The 21,126-nt window shown below is 37.1% G+C and overlaps 1 protein-coding gene across 1 annotated transcript in view; it reads left to right on the top strand.

Moving 5' to 3' along the window:
* Window positions 1–21,126, top strand: part of CNTN1 (contactin 1) — a 138,703-nt gene that overhangs the window by 105,665 nt on the left and 11,912 nt on the right. The window contains exons 18-22 of the mRNA XM_057403655.1: window positions 3,779–4,013; window positions 7,667–7,770; window positions 13,912–14,098; window positions 15,882–15,994; window positions 17,134–17,290. Coding sequence (XP_057259638.1) covers window positions 3,779–4,013; window positions 7,667–7,770; window positions 13,912–14,098; window positions 15,882–15,994; window positions 17,134–17,290 — 796 coding nt within the window. The remainder of the gene's footprint in view (window positions 1–3,778; window positions 4,014–7,666; window positions 7,771–13,911; window positions 14,099–15,881; window positions 15,995–17,133; window positions 17,291–21,126) is intronic.

Raw genomic sequence — 21,126 nt, 5'->3', positions numbered from 1 at the left:
AAAAGTAGAATGCCTTATGACTTTACTGTGCTGTGCATATATTTACAGCCTTTATTAAAAAAAATACATTACCATTTTATAAACTAGCCTGTTATAATTATTAACTTCAGTTTTAAGGGAATTCTTGTATAGTCACTTTTTATGAGGTTTAGTTTATGCTAATGTGACTGGTTACACAAAACAGTGTTGTCCCATGCCACAATTTAGCCATTCATTGGTACCCATGTACCGATGATGATGGTTTTTTTTCTCCAAGCCATTAGTTTTTCTTTAATGATTATGTTTTAAGCAAAATAAGGAAAAGGGAGATAAAATGTTAACTACAAAAATAATGGAATGCAATGTTCAAAAAATTAGAGTGTTACCAAAAAACCTTTTCAGTAAACAAAGCTTTGAAAATCTCATGTCTCTCATGTACTGTAGGCATTCAGTTCATGATATTTTGTTCTTAAAAAGTCTTGTAAATACTTCTATATACATATGTATGTAAATGCTGTCTTTATCTAAATGGTGTTCTGGTATTGAAGCAATGGTTTTTAAAATTTACCTATACTGTGGAGAAAAAAAAAAAATAATCCAGGGAAGAAGGGAAAGAGACAAGAAGTTGGGAAGAAAGCAAAACCCAGAATAAGAGAGAATAAGGTTTTATAAGCAAACTTTTTCTGTAGGTGAAAGTTGCATGGAAACAGAGAGTAAAGTCTTTTGAATGGTGCTGGGGAAAACTAAGGAGGTAAAATAGAGTAAAAAAAAAATGCCTGTCTAATTCATGCCAGAGCCTATCAGTATCCAGCAAAAACAGTTACAGAAGCATTACCTCTGGCAAAGAAAATGATTAAATGTTATGTTTGAAAAAAACTACTGAGTTTGTCTTGCTACTGTGTGCCTTCATAAGGCTATGCGGCACATAAAGCACATTATGTTTGTGTCGTTTGGGGATTAGTTTGAGATGTAGCAGCTTATTTACCCCTATGAAGATGGCTTTTTTCTTTTTTTTTTTGTGGAAATATCATAGTTCCAACAGCAACTTTGTCATTGCTGTATAGGGATCCTCCTTGCAAATGTGCAAATTTTAATTCCTATGCATAGTTCTTTCTTTTTGTACTGAAGGTTGATTATACCTATTTGGAGAAATTCTCAAGTATGACACAGAAAGTCAGCCGTATCTTTGGGCTAACAGATTTGGGGTTTCCTGGTTTGTTTTGTTTGTTTGTTTTTTTTTACTTCAGTTCAAAATAGTCAGTCTTCTTAGGTATTTTAGGAATCAATTTACCTAAAGAAAAAGATCTATATTTCTGAGAAAGGAAGATCCACATTTCTGTTAAAATACATTGAAAAGGTTATTTCTTAGTTCCACTACAAATAGGTTTGGAAGTAGATGGGTCCTAACTGATTTGATTCTGATCTGTATTTATTTTTGAAGAGCAGAAGTCAGAGAAGAACACATGCAATGGTCAGTTGCACAAGACCTAGATTATTTTATTGTTTCTTCACAAGTGCTGTTATAAAAACTTTAGCAAACTACAAAGCTACTTCTTGCACTGCATGTTGAAAACCCATACTTGAGGCATTTTCAGTACAGTGAAAATATGGTTGTGACTGAACTAAAAAAAATAAAAATAAAACCAGGACAATAGTGACTAATGCAAGATCTGAAGTAGAAGATCACTTCAGTCTTTTCTATATTCATATTGCAATTATTTTGCTTATCTAATATCATGCTTTTTACATCAGTCCTGTAATGAGTAACTCAGACAAATTAAGCATGGCTTCAAATACGTAATTCCCAAGAATCTTCCAAACTATGTCTATCAAGTGTTTTCGAACAGAGGCATTATATTTACAGAATCTGTCTGACAACAATATATCTATCTGTAAGTTTAAGATAAAGGTGTATTTTGATTCCACCAAATGTGCTGACATTTGCATATGCAACTCAAAATATCCTTAATTAAGAAGAGAGGAGCAAAATGTATGGCAGGTTCACATGTTGCTGACAACCCCCTTTCAGAATTTGTTATGATTCATAAGCCTGAGTGGAATGAGACAGCCAGAGATACAATCAAAGCTCTTCTAAGTCTTGTTTTGAAAGAAGAACTGAGAAAGAAAGCTAGGAGCGACATGCCCATACTTCCTTATTTTCCCCCATTTGTCTTTCCCTCTTCTGTTTTGTTTTCCAAGGTTTTTAATAGATACTACAAACTATTCAGCTACTTAGACCTACTTATTATGTGTAGCCATTGGAGGGCAAGCTGCTTTCAACATTTTATATAAGACCTCCCAGAACATATTTTTTTAGTTCTGGTTTTCCAAATTTTTCTCTGGATGAAAAACATTCTGAAACTAAGGCCACATCCAGGCTGCTTACTTTGGCATATGAGATAGGATTCTGGTTTAATTTAAGCCACAACATACAATGATAGATTCAGAAGAAGAGCTATTGAAGGTGACCCAGTCCAGGAAATCTTTTACTCTTTGAACTGCAAGGTTGCCTTAATTTTCTTCTTGTTGTGTTATGTATACTGGTGTTCTAATCCATGTGTTATGTTTCTGAAGACAGAACTTACATATTTCTGTGGTTCCAGAAATTTAGTGAGTTTTCATCAGAATTTTCTTTCTCAGAGAATCTTTGGGGTTTCATTTGAGCTTCCATCAAATATGAATATCAAAATTTATGAGCTAGGTTGTTTTTTTTTTAGCGTGTTCCAATAATAACATCTAAGCTTCATGAATCCTTACTCAGAATATCTCCACACATGTTGGCTGAAGGGCTACAGAAGAGGGCATAAAAGGCGAAGATCCTCTGCTGTACTGCTTCAGGCCCTTTGCCTTTGCTATTTCATCACTGTGGGCTTTACAGTACGGGAAAAGGTGATGCAGGAAATTTATTTTCAAAGTATGCTTTTGGTTAGCCTTCTGGTGCACTGATGAATGACATGATTTTGGCCTGTTGAGTACACTGTCTAATAGTTGTGGTAAAGGCTCCGTGGACTGAGGAGGGGTCACTGAATGTACAGCTTTGGTAAATTAAGCCAAATTCATTATAGCAGATTATTGCCCATAATTTTGTATTTCCCAGTATTACTGGGTATTGGAAATTGGCTATAGTTTGAAGAAATATTTTGGTACCTTTAATTCTTATGATGAAGGTAGGAGTAATTTCTCTTAAACTTGTACCAATTAGAAGCTAGGTCGATAGTCTAAACCAGCAACTGGACGCCCTCTATCATCAATGGAAAGTGGTAGGGTAAATGATTCTTTGAATGTGTCCATCTCTTTTCATCAGCTGTGCAAGTTGCCTAGGTGAACAACTTTAGGTAAATGAATATAATTTGAGCCAGACACATAGGTTTTCTTTTCTCTGTTTCACAAGAATATCTATCTCCACACATGCACATAGATCCATGGTGTGTCTGTGTTACATACCTACTATCACACCTTAAGACAGCCTTTTTTGCTAGCTACAGCTGAGAGTAGTTTTAGTACACAGTCATTGTTTCTTTCTGTAGGTGATAACATGATGTGTGTTGCATTGAGTTTGGGGGAGGAACAAGATCTTAAAATCTTTTAGTAGCAGATATGCTGGTACTGCAGATCTGCATAATGAAGATGGCATATTTTTAAAGAGGGTGGGAGCAAACTGTAAAAGCAAACCAGGAGAAAATGGAACTTCAGCATTTTTACATTGTGAATATCAATGCTTTCTGTATTATTTTTTTTTATTAGAAATCTATTTGTTTAGTTGTCTATAAAACTAATGTTTTACCTTTTGCCTCTTTAGCCTTTGTCAAGAGAATACCACTATGGCAATAATTTTGGTTATATAGTGGCTTTCAAGCCATTTGGTGAGAAAGAATGGAGGAGAGTCACAGTTACTAATCCTGAGATTGGCCGGTATGTCCACAAGGATGAATCAATGCCACCTTCAACCCAGTATCAAGTAAAAGTGAAAGCTTTTAACAACAAAGGGGATGGACCATTCAGTCTCACGGCTGTCATTTATTCAGCACAAGATGGTGAGTGAAAGTTTCTGATAAGCTTTACACTGAGGGTCCAAATTGGTACTGCCAACATCTATAGAGAGAAACCGGTCCTTGATACTGATCTGTATAGCAGCATACACCTTCATCAAGGAGGGTGTATATTGCTCACACAAAACACTTGCATTTGTTCTGAATAAAAAGCTTTAGACTCTGCTTTCTATGTGATGCAGAGCACTTGGTTGTACTTGCTGTCAATGAACACTACACAGAAGTATTCAAGATTCTTCACACCACTTGTTGAAAGATTCAAGAATTTAAAAAAAGAAATTCTGATCTTCATATTGATTGCCTAGAACATTAACATCATTAGCCAGCTATGTCTCTGTGATGTGTTAATACGTGTATTTGACATATGTGTAATTTTTTCTTCTTAACAAACCACACTAAAGCCTATTATTCTAGTAGATCAGTATCAGAATTTATCCCCAAATTGTGAAAGAATGATACTTCAGTTGTATCCAGTTCTATTTCCAGCATGTTTAGAGTCTAATATAAATTATCCCAACCACATTCTTTATTCTGGTTTGGATGTTAGAGCTATCAAGTGAATAATCTAATGAAAACCTGTTTGACATTCCACTAAAATCTTTCTTTTTCTTTTTTTTTTAATTTTTGGTGGAATTATTTCACATGCTGTGATCTTTAGGATTGAAGTTTAAATGACATTTCCAAACTTAGAGGGAAAGAAAAGTACTAGAAGAAGGTTTACTTTAAATCAGAAGAAATATATACAACATCCTAATTGCAATATAATCACACAAGCCTGTTTAAAAGAATGTGGTTTATTAATTCCTGCCAGAAATCCTGAAGATTGCTCATATTTTTCTTTCCATAAAGCAGAATCTCTTTCACAAAGTCAACAGATCCAGACCAAAGAGCCAAGAGGAGGGATATGATAACAAGGCCACATTCTCACACTTCCGACTGTTCTTTACTCTGTGTACTTTATGGGAGATTTATGTCCATGATTCCCATTAGTACTAATGGGAACTTTGCACACAAATCACCCACACAGAGAGAAAAGATAAAATAGTCCTTTCGTTTCTTACAATAATTCAGGATTCAAGATAGCAATACTTGGCTATCTATAGAGGTTAATGCTAATCCTTTTTCTCAGAAAAACGTACCTTAGGATATTATCTTCAACAGCTGCTGCAGCAACAGAACAATTGTTTTTGCAACTGTATAAATGAATTAGTAAATAGTTATGGTGTAATAAAAGTCATATCTGCCAAATAACATTTCAGTATCCATCCTTTCTCAGACACATTATGTACAGCTGACTGATAAGCTCCCAAGTGTTTGTATTAGGTTAATACTAACCATGTCAGGGATGGCAGTGTGTTTGGATAGATCTCTTAAGGTCAGAGGCATAGCAAAGTCTAGTAGCTCCAAAAGACAGAGGAAAAGCAAATGTGCAGGGGTGCCACCTTCCAGATACAGAAGTCACTTCAGTGGCTGCTGATGTTCTGACATAGACTTCAGCAAATTCCAGACACTTGATAGAAACACTTGCGGTTAAATTACACCAGATGCCGGCAGCAAAAAGAATAGAAGCTCAGTGAACCTGCTTCTTTTCTCTGATTTCAAGCACATGGGTCACCAGAACAGTCAGATTCATGGTGATCCAAACCTTCCCAGTAGTGCTCACAGCTTCTGTGCAGAGCTATGATGTTGACTATTGACCAGATGGATACAGGAACTTCAAGATGGGTTAGAAAGAACTTTTCCAATAGATGTAGCAGAATTTATTCCAAAGAGCATTCTGCAGAGTTTTCTCCTGGCATTTGGACTTGTACAGTCACCTCCATACCTTGTAGCATGCTTACTGGCTCCCAGCCTTAACTTCATATGTCTACATTTAGAAGATAATTATGTGATGACCACTATGTTTTCAGCAAAGAGAACAGATTGTGAGGCACACATGATTGCTGCTTTTTTGGTAGAATTATTGAATTAGAAGGGTGGAGAAAAGCAGCTGATGTAATCTTTCTGGCTCAGGAGACACTGTAAAATATTTATAGAAATTTAATGCCAAATAGGGATATAAATTATTTGGAGCTCATAAAAAAACATAAGCAGATAAAATATTGTTTATTGTATCAACAAATTTCCTGGCAGTTGGAGCTATTCAATATGAAATACTTTGGAAATTCTGTAATTGATACCACAGAGAAGAGTCTGATAGTTATTTGGGTAGAGATAAAATGATTACATCTATTCTAGCTGTACTTTTATACCTCCGAATCAGCAAGTGGTATTACTACCATCAGACAATGCAACTTCTCAAAGGTAGTACTAAGGTTTTAAAGCAATATGGTCATTGCTTTAAATATTATACATATCCATATTCCATATGGAAATGTATAAATATACATACATAAATAAATATAGCATTTCCACTAAGTTGTAAATGTGGGCATCTTCATTCATTTTAGTAACTGGGGAATTTCTGTGTTCCCATCTGTTTTAAGCCAAGTTCCATATCTGACAGCTACTAGTCATACCTGCCATTGCTAGTAGTGAGTAATGATTGCTAGTAATGAGTGCACAGGCCTCTTGCTTATCTAAATTGCTGTCATTATAAAAACAATTTTGTAATAATGTATCATTTTTTTTAATTATACATTTGCATTATTAACAGCCATTGAAAGACAATTACAAAAGGTAACTTTGCATATAAGATTATTTTGTTACCTGGGATACTTTTCATGAGAGATGTAACTGACTTTTTTTCTTAACAGTGGCTGTTTTGATGTATAGTTGACTGGATGCCCAGTTGGAAGATTAAGTGTATAAAAGCTTTCCTCAGCTCAGGCTGCCATGCCTGTCTGTTGCAACTTGTTCCAAAAGGTTCGCGACAGAGAACTGTTCTTACCTTGGAAAGCTTTATCTTTTATAGACATTGCTAAGTTTATACCTTTTTAAATTCCTTACCTCATTTGAAATGCAAGCAGCAGTGAAATTAACAGATTCTCATAATGAAACTAGAACTTAATATTCTAAGCCCTGAATAAAAGCGTATCACATGATCAGAGTCTGTATTCTGCTTTGGCTGCTGTTCAGAACTAAGAACACAAACAAAACCAACAGTCTGATGTATGCTTGATAGAAAGGTGCTCTTGGATAATTTAACACCTATGTTCAAGTTTATATATGCCACTGGCCAGCACTGTATTGAATGTCTGGTCTATGAAAACTTTGCATCGTCATAACTAAGTGATATACACATGATTATTTGTGTGTAACTAGCTTAAAAATATCTGATGTGTATCATCTGTGAGCTGCTGCCCAATTTTCATAAAGGATCACTGTATGCTTCATTCTATTTATCAAAGCCCAGTTTCAATTTATACACATTTCAGCACAGAATCTATTGAAGCATAAAAATACATGGTCTGAGCCAAGTAATAGTATCATTGTTTTGTTTTTATAGAGTCATTTTCCATACAGATCATCACTGAATTTAAAGTTTATTCAAGTGAAACCAGATTGAAGATTAACATGCTTGGCTGCTTGATAGCAATAAAATAATAGAAAATATTAGAGTGAGAAGAACCCCTATGAGTGAGCATAGCTGGATCACTGGATGAGATTGAATGATTAGCATGTGTTTTATCTTCCAGCTCCAACTGAAATACCTACAGATGTGAGTGTAAAAGTTTTGTCATCTTCAGAAATGTCTGTTTCTTGGCACCATGTTTCTGATAAATCTGTGGAAGGTTATCAGGTGAGTTTAGAGGTGACACTGTCTAGATTCTCATACATTTAATTTCAGTATTTAAATTCAAGAATAATTCCTACTCTAGCATTCTCTCTCTTAAGTTTCACTTATGTTTAGTTGTCATTTGCTGTACAGCTTTCACATCCTGAGAAACAGATTATTTTTGTGCTACTTACTTTGTTACTAAAACATATTGACAAATGTACATGCTCATTATTTCATGAATCTTGTCTGTGTTAAGTAACTGAATGCCTATCTCTGTCTTCTGAAAACATACTGAAATTAAGTATTGAGTGTAATTGTCAACACAGACGTGAAACTGTAACTAACTTATGGACCAATTAAATTATCAGCAGTTATTAATATCACTTACCCCCAAATTCTATAGTAAGTGAGACTACATGACAAATGCCCAGAATCCAGTATAATAGAGACTTGCTATTGTGCAAGACAACGATTTTTTTTTATAGTTTCTATTCTCCACATGAAAAAGAGCTTCAAGCTATATTCATCTGGTCCAAGACTAAGTGGTACTACCAGTAAAAATTATTCTTATCCTTGTACAAAGATGACAACAGCCACAGGGTGGGTGCAACCAGAAATGGCCATGTAGTACTCCAGAAGGGAAGTCTTAATATCATCTATTCACAGTGGATGCTGACAAACTGCAATGTGCAGCCGGCTTACTTTGGCTGCACTCCAGAATAGAGATTTGGGCTTTAGTTTGTTAGTGACTTGCTTTGTAATTTAAGTTGTCAGTTGCTTGGTGGTAGCCTCTGTGTTCCAAAATAAGCACATACAAATGTGAAGAAACCTCGCAGAATGTATTTTTATAGCTGAAATCTATGAATAAATGTTCTTTTAATTAAAGGTACTTGTTTCTATATTTACCAATCTCTGCTTCTGTCTCCATGAGATTTATGTAATACTTTTGGGATACTGGAATAACAGCAGAGATCTCAATAAGAACTAGCATAATGCCCCGTATAAAGTTTGATTCTGCACAGTACACACATAAAGTTTTAAAATTGTAAACAAAGGACACTGGGGCTTGAAATTAAAACAGTGACATCCATGGTAACTGCTAATTTACTAAAGCACTCCACTGGTTTGGTGTTTTCATAGGGATTTTGCAGCTAGAACAGGATAGGCAAATTCATGGTCATGACTGAGAGCTGGGTGGAGTGCCCAGATCTGTGAGCTGGAGCCAGCCAGCCGTGTAGCTGTGTTGCACCCCCAAGCTGGGAAGTCTGTGCAGAAACTGGGCGCGAAGCCTGCGCACCCTGCATAACCAGAACAGATGCTTGGCAGGCCCACACCAAGGGACTGGTGTGGATGTGGGGAGAGCAGCAACAAGGAGTGCTGGGAGACACTGGGATTGCAGTAGTGATAGAGCATGACAATGGATGCTGAGAATGGCAACAGGGAATAGGGTAGGAAGGTTGGAAGGGTGAGGATAACTGAACAAAGAACATGGTGGGAGAATGTTCCCATACCTTTTGGTCATTTTTATAATTTTACTTCATTTTACATAAAGTTGTCTGAGTTGCTGTCAGGGGACAGCAGGGGAAGAAGGGGAGGGAGAGAATACAGCAGGCAAGAGCAGGATACATGGAACAGTCAATAGAAAAAAGGAAAAAAGTTGGAAAGAAGCATAGAGGATCTTTGGGCTGGAAAGAGAATTAATCCTGTTCTGATGCAAGGTGAGGTACCCTGGGAATGGGTGGAGAGCTCTGTTACACAGACTGTAGATATGTGGGGTGTGGTCTTATTTTGATAACTGGAGTGTAACTTCATCCAGTCCTTCCTAGAGAAGTACTACATTTCCACAAATCCAGTGTGCACTGGGTGGCTTGCATATGTACAGTGAGGAGGGCATTAAAATATGAATTTCTTCTCTTTTTTCTCTTTTTCTAAAGTAATTTTCTAGTTTTCAGGACTGTGGAAAAACATTCCTATCTGGCTGCACAATAACCAGGCTGATAGGCATGAATTACTGCCCCATGGAGCTTGATAGGGTGTTAATTATGAGGTCATTTTCTCTAGAGCAATCACCAGTCTCATTCTAGTAGAAGGGAAAGGAGCAAAGGGCAAGCTTGTGCTGTGCTCTGGGCAAGAAGAAAGTCTCGTGCTCTTGAAGATCGGCTCTCCCATCAGTCCTGAAGGAGCCATAGGACAGGGCAAAAATAAAGAGGGCTCTTCTGGAAGATCAAGGAAGCAGATAGTTACAACTGAAGTTGTGAGGGAAGGAGCACTCAAACTACATTATAAAACTCCAGTGAACATGTCTGGAAGGCTCTGTCTCTATTGGCATCGAGAAATACTTCAATATTTATTTTTTAATTACTCTGCTGTAACACAGGTTAGCAAAATCCCTCATTCACCAGAACACCTTCTCAGTTTCTTTTTGGTCTTCATTATTACCTGAAAATTATATGATTGACCTTGTAAATGCTGGAGTTTAAAAGGTGGGAGTACCCTGAGCAAAGTACCTGAAGGTATTTCACCTGTGACACAATGAGTTTCTCACCAGGAGGAGTCAGATTTTCTTGACACTAATGCACAGTGTCAGGATGATTGCCCTCATGGTGATGAGTGTGAGCTGATGCATTTTGCCATTACAGAGGGGTATCCTCAACTCACACTTAAAGGAGAGATAAAGTATGAAACCTGTCTCCATACATATAGAGAATTTAAGATTTATGAATCCTTACAATAGCCTCCTAAGAGCCACAAGTGTTTAGTGTGTGCAGTCCCAAAGATGCTATCTTTATTTCCCAATGCTTCTATGCAAGGTATGTTTATTTTATTAAACCAATGTATCACTGCTCACCACCATTGTCCCTCGTTTACTGAAATATGTTATTAACATTCTTTCTTAATTTGAGTAAAGTATCCCTTTTATGTTTCTGCCTTGTAAAACTTTCATGACTGTGAGAGCTGTTGTTTCATGTTTAATATGCAGAAACAACTTCTAGCATATTTCTGTATATTTAAATTTGAGCAGAGGAGAGGACCATGAAAGAGTATTTTTCTCTGATTTCAGCACAGAGGGCTGCACTCATTCATGATGGATAAACTATTCCTTCCTACAGATCACTGTTAGCTTATCTCCTACAACAAACCATCCTTATCTCCTACAACAAACCATCCAGTAAAATACCATCCTTTGTCCCCTGGGATTCATGACCAATAGATTAACTAGGTAAATGCAGAGCACCAGGAAAAACAGACTGTCCAAGGTTATTATCCAGGCTCCTTAAGTAAAAGATAGAGTGGCTACTGAGCAAAATGGCAAATGTGGTTTCCTGAAGAAAAGGGGCATTTAATTCTAGGTATCCGCAGAGGTTAGAGAGTGAAAGAAATTTCTGATTTCGTTCAAGAGTCTTTTGAATTACTTAATAAGTGAAAAGAGAAATGTAGAAATAAAGAAGACAGTACTTTTTCTTAGCCCTCAAGAGAGTCATCTAACTTCAATTTTTTTCTTTTCCAAGAATAGTTACAATGACCCAAATATGTAGTTATGACTGTATTTTAAATGAAAAGGTAAAGAACATTCTGAGTGTATGACACACAGCTCACACACTGTAGGAGTAGTCAAGTCTACAACATTGAAGCCAAGAACAATAGTATTTGGGATTTAAATTTATTTTAATTTTTAAGTTATATTACTTCTGTCTGAAGTGTAATATGCTCTCAGTGAAGTAATTTACATTTTCATTTGTTGTTCTCACTTGTCTTGTTTTATGCTGTATATTACTTGTTATATTACACCCTTAGCATCACTGTAGTGCAAATGAACAGTAGGATTGTAGAAAGTTTTTGCAAGTCAGAAGTATTCAAAGGCTTCCAGCATATGCCCCATGATTAACAAAAGCTTCACATAAAGTATGTTTGCTTTAAGTAAAACAGCTACTTAATTAACATAGTGCAACATACTAAAACTGAATTAGTCTTCAATAGCCAGTTAAAATCAACAGCAAAGATACCATTGGTATTGTCATCGCTAATAAACTTTCAGCCATCTAGAACTTCACAGACATCCCTTTGCTGTAGACTAGAAACTTGTTTGGACTTAGGGGCAGAGATAGGTATGACAACCTCTAGCTCCTGATGTACATGCCCCCTCACACTTGTGTCAGACACTTATGTTCACAGCTTATGGTATACAGCTGGTTGCATTCAACAACAGCAGCTTATCTGCAACAGTTTGTTAATCACATAAAAGAAAATTCTTATTTGAAGATGACAGTCAGACCTTCAGCTGAAATGACCATGCCGGTTTCAGATTCATCAAACAGAAGTTACCACCTTGCTAGAGAAGCCTGCACGATGGATAGGGTGCACATTCCTCACCCTCTTTGGGATAAAGGCTGTTGACTCCGTAAAATAGCCACACTGATAAGTGTGAATTTCATGAGTGTGAGTGCCTAAATTACAGTAAACTGATGTTGAGGATGCGTAAACACTGTTCAGAACATATATTTATATAACTAAACATTACCTGTTTGTGCCTGTTGAAAGGCAGGTATACATACTGTATTTAAAAATCAGAGCCAGTTTGGCTGCAGATAAAATGTGATTATCTCTACACCAGGAAAGACTGAAAAAAAGCCATTAGGATATTTTCACATTTATAGTAATCAGAGTATGAGTAACCTCTAACACTGATGGATAAGACTGAGGCAACAAATATTAACAGAAGACTTCAGTATTTAAATGAGAGTAACATGTGCGTATTCATGTTTGATGTTACCGTATCCAGACATTTGAAATAGGTGACAAGAAGTCCTCTACTGCACTTCTCATTTGGCCACAGTATGTGCTTTATAAATATTTTTATAAAACATTTTAATTTTAATGTGAACAAGACATAACAAAACCTTGCCAAGCAAGGGTTGTACCCAAGATTTGTAAAGAGGAGAAGTGCAATCTGAGCACCTTGACAACTATCTGCTTTGCTAGCCTATAATTTAAATGAAGTTTCAAGGAAAACTAATGTAAGCAGAACAGATACTAAAGCAGTTGCTATTTAAAAGATAACATTACAGGATACCTAATGTCACCAGTCAAATCTTACAGAGCAAGATTTTTTCCTAGAGCCTGAAATTACCAAGAACATTAACCTCTTCCTAAAAAAAAAAAATTAAAAGCTCCTCATTTATCATACCCCAGAATCATTATGAAGACAGGCAGAAGCTGAGGAGAAATGTTGGGAGTAAAAACACTCAAAACCAAACCGTAATGGGCATGGCTTTCCACATTTTCAGGTTAGTGCAGTAATTTAGTCTTATGCAAACAGCTATAAACCAGACAAAACCCAGAGACTGACAGTGTTTTACTCTCATTTGCATCTCACAAAGCCATGCAGACTAGAACCCTACAGAATGGCATCTCTCCATAGGAATTACTCTTCTTTAAACTGGAGCTTTGTACTGTGTAATGAGTTAAAGTAGAATGGAGCCATTTCTTGGAGGGGGGGGGGGGGGGGGGAGCAAACACACAATTTCTGTATGCAGTTGACTTTGGATTGCAAGATGCTACAAGCTTAAACTGATGCCTTTCCTATTGTTTAAGAATTTTCAGGTTCTTTCTCATATACTTTGTCAAATGTCTTATTGTACTACGAAACCTGATTGAATTTAGCCAAAGAGCTTCAGAAAATAGTTAGGTAACAGGTACCAGACCTGCACATATAGATAACACAGTGAGTACTTCTCATTCCCTAGATAGAAGTACAAAAGGATTGAATTTGTAAGACATTTTAAACAAAATATTGTGGAAATATTAGTAGAGTTTAGGCTACACTGTAGTGTAGGAAAACAATAATAAAGTTCAGAATAAAATGCTCAAATAAAAGAGCAAGAAGAAAATAGTCTTGTTCTCTGAAGGCATTATCCATCTCCCAGACTTTTAATGACATAGCTGAGAACAAGTTAAACCACTGTGAGTGTAAAATCAAAGTTTATTTCTATTTGTTTAACAACTTGGTTAAAATCAGACTGTAGAAGGAATTTCATGCCATTGCTGTTAGATTTCTTTTAATTCGCTTTCTACCCAAAGTATAGAAATATCCAGCAAAATCTTCTTTTTATAAAATTTATTAATAAATTTGTGAAGTTTAATCCTTATATTTTTTTCTCACAGATTCGTTACTGGGCTGCTCATGATAAAGAAGCAGCTGCACAGCGGGTACAAGTGAGCAATCAAGAATACTCAACCAAACTCGAAAACCTGAAGCCTAATACTCGCTACCATGTAGATGTTTCGGCTTTCAATAGTGCAGGCTATGGACCTCCCAGCAGAACCATTGATGTCGTTACCAGGAAAGCACGTAAGTAAATGGAGCATTAGGTTAAGTACAAAGTCATGTACTTCATTATTGGATGTCACATCATGTTTTCAAATGTGGCTTCTCATTCATATACCAAACGTTCTCCCTTTATGTGGTATTGGTTCTTTATCTGAAAATGTCACTAGACTCTCCTTCCTCTGTTTTCCTACCATGTACAATGTGGATATTTTACAGAGGGGTGTAAAGAGACTGAAGATTATAGGCTCATAGGAGAGTCAGCTGCAAACGCAGGTCAGGTTGCTCAGGGCTTTATCCAGTTGGATCTTGAAAATCTCCAAGGACAGAGAGTGCACAACCTCTCTGGGAAACCTGTTCCACTCTGAGCATTTAGTATAAGCCTGTTTTAATCAAATTTGTGCCTTTGTCACTTGTCCTCTTGCCATACCACTTTGAAGAGACTGGATCCTCCTTCTTGATAACCTCCCTGTAAAAACAGGCACAGCCTCTTAGGTCACCTCCAAAGCAGTTTCTTCTCCAGAGTTAAAAATCCTGTCTTCCTCACCTTCCCTTCACAGGATGAGTGCTCCAGCCCCGCACCAATTTGATGGCACTCTGCTGAACTCACTCAAGGTTTCCAGTGTCTTTCCAGTACCGAGGGGCCCTAACCTGGACATGATATGTCCAGGTTAGGGACTCGTCATCAGGGACTGTATCAATAGGAGAAGGGATAAGGGCTTTAAACTTAAACAGGGGAAGTTCAGTTTAGATATAAAGAAGAATTTCTTTACTGTGAGGGTGGTGAGGCACTGGAATAGGTTGCCCAAAGAAGTGGTAAATGGTCCATCCCTGAAAGTGTTCAAGGCCAGGTTGGACAGAGCCTTGGGTGGCATGGTCTAGTGTGAGGCGTCCCTGTCCATGGTAGGGGGGTTGGAACTTGGTGATCTTAAGGTCCTTTCCAACTCTAACCATTCTATGATTCTATATTACAAATGATGAACAATTCAGACCAGCTATTACTTAGGCAGCTATAAGCTGTCTGTCTTATATGCAACAGTGAGAATGATTCTGGCAATTAAAGTGTGACTGATGCCATTTTCATTAACAGAGGATCAAGCAGCCTTGAAAAGTGGGTGTCTGAATCACACCCTTGAACTTTCATGCCATAATAGGTTTCTGAATATAGCTCCTGACTTAATGAGGATACCTAGCACTGACATATGCTGGGCAATTCAATTAAGGAATATGTCTTGTGTATTTAAAACACACTTATATGGGCTAAAACTATGTACAACTCATTTGAGGATTTCTGTCAGTAAATAGTGTATTGTGCAACTTGCACCTGCAGGGTTCATTTTCGTTGAATAAGACTTCATTTTATAAGCTTATTGTGAGAAATGCAATTAATGGTTTCTACAGTGGGGTACTCCAATGTCTACTGAGTTAAATGCTTAGAAATACTTTAAATGGTTAATTAAATATTGAATCTCAATGAATAAATATTGCTTAAGCCACATTTCTGGGAGGTTCTGAACATAGTTGCATGCCAGCAAACACACATGGTCAGCAACATATTGAAGGGTAATGTTGACCACTTCCATTCTGGCAACACAGAAATGCAAACCCACAAAGCAGCCACTGTGCAAGCCGTCCAAAATTGCCTGGCTGGAGCTGTAGCAGCTCTTTCCAAGAAGGAGACTATCCCTTAATCATTTAAAGATCAGCCTAATTTCCCTTTTAATATTTTTACATGTCTTAATAGAAACGTCATTGAATGCTTATAAAATCTCATTTATGTGCATATTATACGTATGTCGTTTTTCAGCTCCAAGCCAGCGTCCAAGAATTATCAGTTCTGTGAGATCTGGTTCAAGGTACATCATCACCTGGGATCATGTGAAGGCTATGTCAAATGAATCTGCAGTTGAAGGATACAAGGTATGAAAATATCTTTTATCTTTTTGTATCCTACATGAGCTGTATTTTATAGGCAGTGTTGAATTTTTATACCTAACTTAAGCATAGTTGCATGCTAAAGAGGTCGCAGACATCAAGTAGGCTTAGGGCAAAGCCAGTGGGCTTAGTCAATATGACAAGAAAACACTGGGGCACCGAAACTCATTTGGGTGGTAAGCCATATTCTGGGAAAGTTTAGTTCAGTGACTGCAGCAACCATATTTCCCTTATGCATACATCTATTGTCTATTGGCTAAAAATAATGCTTCAAAAATTGTACACTTTACAGGTTTTCCTTATAATAGTATGCATTGTTCCAGCTTTCTTTTCACATCTCTAGGGGAACTACAGTTCCTGGAACAAGAGTTCTTTAAAGCCTGGGAAGGTAGAGGAAGGAAGGGACAATTAACATCATTAGATGCAATTACTGTAGAACTAGAGCAAGTGTATATACTAAGTATAGGGTGTATAGGAAGCTTCAAAAATTAATTCCTGTTTAACTTTGCTGCTTGCTTGGCAGTAAGAAAATGAATATTGTGTCCTACATGTACAAATTTTGCTTGAGGAGTTGAACTGCTTCCTGGGAATTGCTGACAATGTTTCACAGAGATGATTCCAAAATGGATGGGGATATTTCCTAAAGGTCCCACAAGACATATACCATCACATTTGCAATAGTTTGACATTGATAGAGTTAACAATAAAATTAATAATTGTTTCATTTATTAAAATAATAATAAATTTTATGTAGGAAAACCCAGCTGAGTTCTTAAGATTTTTGTTTGATGCTCTTTGCCACATGCTTTAGTAACTTAGAATCATAGAATCATCATAGAATCTTCCATCATTTAATTACTTGTTTCAAATGTAAGGGATGAAATTATTTTTGAAAGGTGGCATAATTTTGTAACAGATAAAATAATGAGGAAATATCCTGTCCAGATTCACCCTATGTAAAAATGGAAAAGGTAGTATCAGCCACTACATTTTGGTATTTATACATATAGGCTTCATATATAAATAAAAACGTAATATTTTTTCTTTGACATATTGTACATACGTAACTGTGTTTTCGTGGAAATGTAGCTTTTCAATAACTATGCTTACTATGTCTTTACCAGGTACTTTATAGACCAGATGGACAACATGAAGGCAAGTTGTTTTCAACTGGAAAGCACACAATAGAGGTCCCAGTCCCCAGTGATGGTGAATATGTTGTTGAGGTCCGAGCACACAGTGAAGGAGGAGATGGAGAAGTAGCTCAAATAAAAATTTCAGGCAAGCAGATAACTTCCTTTCTTCTTTCCCACACCCTTTGGAAATTTTGGGCTGAATATTTTCCTCTTGCATATTATCCGGAAATGGGTGCTCCATTCCCATCAAAACTTCCAAGAGGCAGCTCTTCAACATTGACTACATTGAGAATAAGGGTTTATCTTAGAAAATTTCTGAAGACTCATCAGTCTAGCTCACTAGATTAGCACTGCTAATCTTCCAAATATGAGTCTGTTTCTACTGGTGCGTGCCTCCAGTTATGCTCCCACTTCTAGTATGTGTCCTACAAGCATAACTACATGGTGCAGGCCTCAGGCTCAAGATGTCAGCTTGCAATAATCCTGCAGTTCCTTGTACCTGCTGCCTCTTACCTCATTCTTTTGTCAGCTGCCACTAAGAAAAGTAACTGAGAAAAGTTAGTGGTCCTGTGTGATCCACAGACCAATTGCTAGGGAAGTTCTACTTTTCAGGGAAGAGGAAAGCTGTGACATGAAGGGATAAATAAGCAACGAGAAATGCGACATACTGTAGAGCGGTTGGGATGATTGGTAAAGAGGGGAAGGGAGCATGCCTCAGGCTGATTTAACTTGTGCTCAATATTGACTCTTAATACAAGCTCAGACATAGTCTGCACATCTCTTTCCTGTTAGTTTTGTAATGTAAGTAGTGCCTTAGCACACAGTTTGTGAAGTAGAATATATGAATAAACATCAAGGACTCGGACAGTGTCTTTGCAAGGTTATAATTTAAACACATTGTATTTGTCTCTTTTCATTTAAAAATGGACTTGGGGAATAGTAAGGATTAGACAACAACAATATTCTTGTCACACAGTGCAACCGTTATGTCTTTAAAAAAGCAATGCCTATGCTATATTATCTGTGTACTTTCAGAGAAGCTTCCCATTCCTAAAGGAGTGGACCTCCAATCTGCTGGTTTTCAATAATATGTACAGTTTATATAATCTAGTCTGAACTCATGGGTATCACCATTTTTGTTTGTGTGAAGCAGGTATTCCACTCCTGATCAAATGGAATGTAGAGGTGGAGAATCCTTCATTTGCCATATACTTCGTTCTTCTGATTAATCACCTGACATGGTTTTGCCTAAGTTTTTATCTATATTTATCTAGTTTGGGGGTCTGGCCATTGTTTCCTTTAATAGCTTTTGTCTAGATTAAAAAATCTTTTTTGATATGTTCTCCCCATTAAGAAATGTATATATATCTGCCAAGTGACTGATCAAATGCTAAACAGACTGAGCACCTTGAATTTCTCCATGATAACATTTCCTTCAGGTCATTAATAATTTCATCAGCTCTTCTCTTCCCCTCTCCAACTTCTGAGAATTTCTTTAGGACTGTAGACACTATATGCAGTTTTAACTCTGCTGTCTGTGGAGATATTCTCACCTCCCTACCCTTGCTACTACCATCATTATTCAGGAGATATTTTCATTAGTCAGTTATTTTCCTGCATTTGGCTGTAAAATGGTGTTCATCATGTTTGTCCAACACCAGCTCTAAATCCTTCCTGGAATCCTTGCTTTCCAGCGTACAGTGTCCCATCCTGATCTGTGTGACATGTCTCTTTTTAACTTAATGTATAATTTTGCATGTGGTCATGATGAAGTACAGTTGTTTTGAATTGCTTAAGTTTCCATGCTTTATGAATGGGTTGTTGGCATCACTCTCTACTACTTTGCCATTTTAGTTCATGTACACAGTTCTTTAATTCTTATGGTTTTGATGAAAATGATTGGGTTGCATTTCGTCTACTATTGTTAATTGTGGCATTACGCTAGAAATTCAATGACCATTCTTCAATAATTGTCTTTTGAAATCCACCAGTGACTGAATTATTAACCCCTTTAACATGTACTCTGTTAATTCTGTGTACCATTTTCCATGAGAATGTCCTGGGGTACGAGTCAACCACTCTACAAAACATGTAATATGTTGTGTTGTATCATACTCTGAGGGAATCACTATTAACATATTTTATGAGCTGCAAAAAAGTTGGAGCAACCTCTATCCTTAGGACACGTCCTAGGTCATCTTTCTATCATATGTATGTAATCACCTATGATCAGTACCCTTTAGGTAGCAGCAGATAGATTACTTCCCAGACTGGAAGCAGAGCCATCATTTCAGTACGATGTTGAGCCCAAGCTGATCAGTCTTGCCAGTAAGCCCTGTCCCAAGCATGCCTGTACAGAGTTAGCACCTCTGGGAGAGTTAGCATTCTACAAATGCTAGTTTGCAGAATTTTTTATTACTCTCTCTTCCACACTGCAGACAAGTTTTTAGCCACAACTTCTATCATTCATAGCCCAGCTAGACAGAGAGGGACTATTCCTCTGGTGGCCTAGATAAAATAGCATTCTGTGGACTCAGTTTAAGAAAGATTCAAAAAGGGGCAAATACCAGGGTAATCTCTTTGGAATGTGTGGTATACAGAGAAATGTGCAAGCATTTCAGGCTATTTCTGGGCTCAAACTGTGCTTTTTCCAAAAAGCATAATGAAGTATAGTTTCAACACCTAGTTTTTGGTCTTACGGAAATCTTCCAGTATGTGACAGGGTTTAGAATAATTGCCCCAGAAGGGTGATGACTGGTGGTAAGCTATTAAGTAATGATAATTTTTCCCAGAGACTTGCAGAGAATAGAAGATTTAGTTTGATAGGAATGCGTGTTCTGGTGGTCAACAGGCCAAAATGGAACTTAGATGCTTACAAAGAGATGTAAACAATTGCTAAGGCAAAACAGAACGCACCTTATCAAACCATTGCCTTACTTGATCTTTAGGCATCTGATGCCAGAGTTTGCAAACCAAATTAATTTCGTGCATAAGTCAATGGGGAGAATTAAGCAACTAAGGCAGAGGTTCAAAATAGCCTGGATGCTGACCAGGAATGACCAGATCTTAGACCAACTGGAAGGCTGCACTGAAAAGAGACGAATGTCTAGAAAACCTATGTGTTTTCCAGACTGGTGTTTTCCTGACATTCACTGGGTATCAAATCCAAAATAATCTATATAACACACCCGATGTCTAAGCTCCCATTATAATCAGTGTAATTGAGAAGCTTAAACCAAATTTGTAGCATCTGAGATGCCCCAGAAATCCACACAATGCTGGCAGGCATGACATGATCTACAGAGGACCTGAGGTCTTCTAGATCAGCAGCTGGAGGCCAGACAGGACACCAGAAGACATCTTTTGGCCTATATTTCATGCATATGAATTGCACACTTTTGCAAACCTAAACTATTTCCTTGATTTTTGTGACTGCTGTTACTGTGCTAGGCTACCATGTTGTCAGCCTGCTGTAGATGTACTCTGAGCAATTCTTAGCACTTGCTGAATTACGTGTGAATTAGGTTTAAGTAGAAGAACATCTAGTTCAGGAAACCTAACTGGCCTTCAGGTCTTTACTTAGGTATTAAAAACACAGCACATTTTAACTAACAATTACATTTGAAAGTCAAATGTAAAACAAACTAGAAATATTTGTTATTTCTAGCTCAACCCCTTTTCTAAGGGAGAGTCCTTCTTTTATGTTTTCTTCATCCTCTACCTTCTCACAGAGAACCCAGTCATATGCTGAAGAGGGAAGCAAACATCCTGCAGCAACTTTACTCTCATATAACCAGTCAGCTTCCTACAGAATACGTAGTTTTAGTTGAGAATGATACAAAAGAAGTTTATCAAACACAGGAATCTCACATACATTTCTTTTTATGGAGTATCTTGAAATATATGTGCTTATAATATCCCTCTCTGTATATATACTGAGCTGCCTTTCAGTATACAGCTATAATCAGTGTAAAATACAGT

Source organism: Pezoporus wallicus, unplaced genomic scaffold, assembly GCF_028554395.1.
Source record: "Pezoporus wallicus isolate ANWC-B61680 ecotype Strahan unplaced genomic scaffold, APGP_CSIRO_Pwel_v1 contig_7274, whole genome shotgun sequence".
Classification (NCBI taxonomy): domain Eukaryota; kingdom Metazoa; phylum Chordata; class Aves; order Psittaciformes; family Psittacidae; genus Pezoporus; species Pezoporus wallicus.
Note: the sequence above shows the minus strand (reverse complement) of the source record. Positions and strands in the feature narration are given on the sequence as shown.